Source organism: Mchenga conophoros, linkage group LG3, assembly GCF_057382185.1.
Source record: "Mchenga conophoros isolate Kocher_MC1m ecotype Shallow Benthic linkage group LG3, M_conophoros_male_GT1.1, whole genome shotgun sequence".
NCBI classification, from domain to species: Eukaryota; Metazoa; Chordata; class Actinopteri; order Cichliformes; family Cichlidae; genus Mchenga; species Mchenga conophoros.
Genome location: NC_140528.1, coordinates 36,105,425 through 36,111,442, shown reverse-complemented (window position 1 = coordinate 36,111,442; position 6,018 = coordinate 36,105,425). Strand labels below are relative to the sequence as shown.

The 6,018-nt window shown below is 40.3% G+C and overlaps 1 protein-coding gene across 1 annotated transcript; it reads right to left on the bottom strand.

Annotated features, from left to right (window-relative positions):
- Nucleotides 1-324: 324 nt before the first annotated feature.
- On the bottom strand, nucleotides 325-5,724 carry LOC146578415 (C-type lectin domain family 10 member A-like). Its single transcript, XM_085259314.1, has 8 exons — nucleotides 5,566-5,724; nucleotides 5,371-5,478; nucleotides 3,921-4,010; nucleotides 3,770-3,835; nucleotides 3,586-3,678; nucleotides 2,747-2,901; nucleotides 2,424-2,533; nucleotides 325-671 (listed from the first exon to the last, which is right to left on the bottom strand). The coding sequence occupies exons 1-8, from the start codon at nucleotides 5,621-5,623 to the stop codon at nucleotides 515-517; spliced, it is 837 nt and encodes a 278-aa protein (XP_085115440.1). The 5' UTR covers nucleotides 5,624-5,724; the 3' UTR covers nucleotides 325-514.
- Nucleotides 5,725-6,018: the final 294 nt, after the last annotated feature.

Genomic DNA, 6,018 nt, shown 5'->3' with positions numbered 1-6,018 from the left:
TTCAATACAAGATTTTTCAGTACATTTATTTCAGTTACAATATTTTTTTCGGTTTCAATATTTTTTTTGGTTTCGTTTCAAGGTGGCATCGTTCTGATTCCATAGAATCCTGGGAGCTTTTTTAATGCACTTCAAGTTCAAAACTTTTTTAAGGAACCTGATCATTTAATTAAGGAATTCTCAAAAGTGACTTGGCTTAAGCAACACTTGATCTGGATCATGGAGAGTTTTCCTTTGGGCTACTCTTTCAGGAATTCAAAGAACTATTTAAAGAACTTTTAATCTCTTGGTTTGTTCGGGATAATGAAGGAAGGTTTCAGAGAAATTGATGATGTGTTTTATTAGATTTTTGGACACCAGTGGAGTTCTGGAAAATTAGATACATCAAGATTTTGATACAACATACAAACTGCAAAGCACTAATGACCTTTCCCTCAGCACAGCAGAAAGAGATCATTCTGGTAGCTTGTAATCACACTATTCAATGGTGTCAGCTCACAGCTCACATCTGAGTTTAGTTCTTCATGGTGTGCCTCTGACAGATGAAGCGCATTTTGCTGGAGCAGTGCAGATCGTTAAGACGTCCATCAGAATGAAGATGAGCGCAGTCTTCATCCCCGGGACCAAGACCATGATGGGTCCAGGCGTCAGGCTGCCCAGGTTTCCACCTCCTACAAAAGAATGATACAAAGTGAGTCTTAAGGTGAGCTGCAACCACCATGACAGACAAGAGAAGCCAGCGTCAAAGCACGTGAAGTTGCAGCTCCTCTAATGTCCAATTGAGGCTCGTTCCAGCAGTCACTCAGTTCCCACAAATTTTCAAGGTAAAAAGTCCAACTTCACAGCCGCTATAAACATTTTTGCAGCTCATACAATGAACTATATGGGAAAATGCGCACAGAATTTCTCAAACAAAAACGCAATAATGCCAAATAACTATTTATAGTTATGTCTTGATGCATGCTCAATCATCCAGGTAAGGAAATCTCCAAAACTTGATTCTGTTCAACGTTTCTCCCACTGAAAACGCTACGTCCAGATGAACAGAATCAAGTTTTGGATATTTGTAGTTACAGTTATCCCCAAACACACATAAGCACGACCAGTATGATATAAATATAATAGTGGTGTACCCCTGAGATTATAATAATGTAGATGTGACATGAAGTGCTTGAGGACTGAGACTTCAGTTCAGCAACAAAATGAAGAGGCTGTTTTTTCCTGCCTGGAGGTCTGGACTATGAAGGTCCTGCAAAAAGACTTTCAGATGTCAGCAGCGAGTACAGCTGAGGAGGAAGTGGTAGTCCCGAAGATGCCGCTTAATGTTGATGTCTGATGATTTTCCATGATTATGGCTCTCTGGACACTTTTCCTTTTGTCCTTTGCGTACTATGTGTGACATACTCTTTGTACGTTTCTTTAATTAAAAAGAACATGTGAGGTCATGTGAACTCCTCATAAACATAAAGCAGGACACCCTCGCCACTTCATAACTTTTGATATTGGAAAAAAGGATGTCTTTGTTTTTCCTGAAGCTCATAATGATAGTGATGATGGGACTGAGTATAACGTCTATTAAATCTATTCATTCTACAATTAGTATTCTTTAAAAATCATTGTCCCACAATGACTCTGGGTTAACTGTAAATAGAAAATGTTGCAGATGGTTTCCTGATAATATTGACTCATGATATTTTACTCATGATTAATTACCTAATAGTGTTTAAAAATGAACAAGAATAAAGATTAGAAATATGCCCAATTAGAAAAAAAAACAAAAGAAACATCTTTTTTAACAAAAGGTTCATCATACTTGGACTGTGGTGCCTTTAGCAAAAAAAAAAAACCCCAAACAAATGTAACAGTGTTTATGTGGTATTATTCCACTTGCCACAAATGTCAGTGTAATGGGGAAACAGCGCCCCCCCTCTCGGCGTGGCTGGCTGCAGTAATCGCTGCCAGTCTGCCGTAGCCATACGAGAGGTGAGTTGTATTGTTCCGCACACGATATAGCTAAGTAGTACAGGCACATAAAACATGTTTGATTAGCTGATGGGCACCGAGTGTAATAAGTGCTTGGTGGACACATGTCTAACATCAGTTTTATGTACTCTTCATTTGTTTATTATTGTGTAAAACTGTATGCTAAAGCGGAATGCTAATGGGATGTTCTGCCGTAGTGTGCTGTGCGGAGTGGTGTGTGGCGAGCCTTTGCACTGATACAACACCGTTGTTTCCATTCAGGAAGTAAAGTGGCAACGATCGATCAGAGACTCCACCTGATTGGTAGTCTAAGAGACCGGCATGAGTAATGGGCAGAACAATTACATTCTCTTCCTAATTAGCACTACAAAAAACACAACCCCTCATTTTCTTGCATGTATACCATCAGTTGTTTTTTTTTTTTAAGTGTAACAGCTTACCTCCGGTTCATGATGTAGGGTGTCTGGTTGACCCACTCCCACTGCCCAGTCCTCTCATCAGTCAGACCCACCCAGTGGAAGGAGCCCACGCTACGCTGGGTCACAAAATCCTGGTAAAGGCAGACGGAGAGAAAACTCAAATTTTCAGTTTCAATCAAGGATCAATACAGGCTCCTCCCCTTTTCAGTCACATACATGAGCTATAGTTCGGCTTTTATTGATTAGCTCATCACAAAAGAGCTCCTGTTGAGGTGACAGTGTGTTTAAGATGCATCACAAAGTTGAGCGTCAGTGCAAACAGATGAGAGGGCCAGCCAACTCACCCACTCCTCGTCAGTGAGAAGAATGACCAAGTGAGATTCGTGTCCATTACACCAGTCTCTGGCATCGTGCCACGATAATGGCGTGGTACTGAATAAGTAGCAGTTGGTGCCGAAAGAATCCCAATTCAGAGGACAACAGCCGTGTGCTGTCGTGCCTGACAGACGGACAGACAGAGAGTGTCTGGTTTCCATGTTTTATAAGAGTCATTTCAAAAATACACTTTTAGATATTGGAGACCTTCTTTAACAGGGGACAGTCCTAGGAGATGTTAGACAGTCGCTGTGAGAACTAGTTTTAGAAAAACATATTTTTAGTCAAGAAATATGATGAGATTAACATCATCCTTTTCAAAAGAGATCAGTGGACGAAAGCACACAATCACATGGTTAAGAAAATTCTAAAATAAAATAAGGCCAAACAAATAATAACAAATAAATATAATAAACAAATGGAACAATTGGAGAGCTTAATACAAATCTTAAATTAGGAAATAACACGATTTAGTTAGTAATTTCCTCATAAGACCTCGCTCCCCCCAGAGAGACAAAACCTTTCTGCCTTAGCTTGTTACAGTTTATACAAAGAAACATGAATTTTGGTTTTTAGCTTCAAGAACCTGTTTAAACCTTCCAGTAATGCCTGCAGGTGTTTGAAGTTAGTCTGAGCTCATCAGATGCCTCAGACTCAGAGATAAATGACTTGGGGGCCAATGAACCAAGGCACATTTATACACAGGCTTCTTCTTTAGTAACGGTAAAGCTGTTCTATAAGCTTAAAACTGTGATGGCATCTTTAGTAAATGAAGTAGAGGGAACAGGATTAGACAGGAGCTGTGTACCGTTGTTGACCAAGCGTTCTAAAGAACATTTGAGTTCGGCGACCATCCTGCGGAGAGCGTCCAGGACTGAGAGCTGCCTCAGTGCCTCTGATACTGAGGAATTGCACACACAAAGCACAGGTATGTTAATAAAACTACTTGCTAGTGTCAATGTGGATAAAGTGTTGCTCTGCAGAGTTTCCACCTGATGCCAGCTGGTCCTTGTTGTTCTCCACTGCAAACTTCATTGACAAAACTTCTTTTGCTGTATCTGTGGTAGAAGGACGGGAAACTAAAGTGTGAAAAAGACGAAAAACCCAGCAGTTGGTATCACAGTATGAGTACATCTGAGCTACCTTTGGTGAGCTGCTGTGTGTCCCTCAGTGATTCAGTCAGATTAGAAACACTTTTCTCCGAGGACCACAACCGGTTCCATGTCGACGTGTCTGCAAACACACAGACATAAAAAAAAAAATTATAAAATAATAATTATTTTCTTCAAATCATTACCGAAAATAAATACTTAATCATTTTTTCATAGGATCTTTGTCTATATTCTCACCATTACATAAAAGTACTTACTGTTGTTGTTCACCTTATTTTGTGATCTCATTATTTACATCTGCTTAACTGTTTATGGCGCAGCACACATTATGCACCATTGCTTTCTTTATCTTTTGCCTCCACGGAGCCAGCCTTTTTGTAATCTTTTAAAAAGCTTGAACTATTGTTCTCCAGGCTTTCTGAAGTTTTTTTTAAAGGTCATTGTTTTGTTGATATGGCACGGTAACTGTATCTTCAATAACAAATGTTTTGTGGTCTTCTACACATCATACGGGTCAGCTGTTCCACACAGATTTCATGTTTATATAATGCAGTAGTTTATAATTACACAGCTGGATCTCTATTCTGACCTCAATGGGCTGACTGTAACCCAGTTTGGGAGCTCTCTCAGCAAAAGGCCCAGTAACTTAGCTGAGACCTTGGGATAACCAGCAGTGCTCCATTCACTGTTCTAAGTAAACACATAGGCACATGCATTAATATGAGTCTCCCTTGAGCAAGGTCATTGAATGCTTTAAAATCAGTTAGCAATATTTCAACTTCAGAATTTGGCAGTACGAGAAAAATGTTTTTATATTTGTTGGTGCCAGTTAAAATCTGTGCAGTGGTGTTCTGATCAACTGGACCTCCAGCTGAGTCATAAAGCACTTTACAATCAAGATGAACAACTGAAGTATGCATGACCTTATATAAATCATTATCAATAAAGAATAAATCAAGGAAATGTGAGTGAAACATTAGATTGCTATCTGTCTTCTGGATTAGCATAGCATCTTAGCCTAACAGACTCCTAATTTTGTATGGATTTAAACAGCAGAGGCGACAACAGTCAGAAGGAAACTGTCAAGTATCTGAGAACAAAGTTCCTGAGAGAAAGTTTCCGGTCATTAGGATGGAAAATGACGACTGTGTAGATAAAAACACACCTCTTTTGGTTGATAGAGGAAGACAGTAGACAGAAAAGAGTTTCAAGAAAGAAACAAGAACATGCTGGGTCAGTCACTGCCCACAAATTAATGTTTTACACCTTCAGAGCAACAACCTGAGCATCATTTCACTATATTGTGGCTGAAGTGAAGCCAGACACCTCTAAAGTCAATTTCTCCTAAAGTGGGCAGCTCACACTTGGAAAAATCCAAAAGGATAAACAGCACTGCAGGCCAGACAGGAAAATCTACACACTTGTGTTTTAGGTGTCTATTTTAATGAATAGTGACCCTATTGTGTCCTGAGTGTACTCACTGCTGGCTCCCAGAGCTATGATCAGAATGACGAGGAGAGTAGCCGTCAGAGCAGGAAAGAGCCATCGTCTGTACCTGGAGAACCTGGAGAAATCGACAGTACGAGGCTCTGCGGACACACAAATAGGACATGAGTTTTTCATTTTATAGACGCACAGACAAGTGGACACACAGACAGGTGGACACAGACAGGCACCTTTGTTCCAGAAATTGCTCATTTCTTCGTCCACATTGTCATGGTATTCAGTCGTCATGGCGATTCTGGTCTCTGGGTCTGTCTCTGTGTGAAATGGCGTGCGTCTGACTTCGTCTTCATCCAGTCCCCAATGAACAAACAGGCGAACTGTCCAAACACAGAGGCTCAGGTCATTGGCCACGAGCTGCACTTTGCACTGGAAAACACCACCTGTGTGTGTGTGTGTGTGTGTGTGTGTGTGTGTGTGTGTGTGTGTGTGTGTGTGTGTGTTAGCTGATTACTACACTGAGATGACCTACATCAACAACTACAAAGAACTAAACTTTCATGGAAAAAAGGACAAACATCTGAAAATACCTGAGTCTGGAGCTGCAAACAGACTAATAGGAAAAGTGACGGATGAACAGATAATCATTAAAATGTTTTTGAGTTGCAGTGGCAATAAAGGTAAAG

Excerpts from the sequence above, each read along its gene's own strand:
- LOC146578415 (XM_085259314.1), bottom strand. The coding sequence starts at position 5,623 with ATGACGACTGAATACCATGACAATGTGGACGAAGAAATGAGCAATTTC. Across the intron at positions 2,902-3,585 it reads AGAACGCTTGGTCAACAACG|GCACGACAGCACACGGCTGT; the intron begins GTACACAGCTCC and ends TCCGTCTGTCAG. Across the intron at positions 672-2,423 it reads CCCTACATCATGAACCGGAG|GAGGTGGAAACCTGGGCAGC; the intron begins GTAAGCTGTTAC and ends ATTCTTTTGTAG.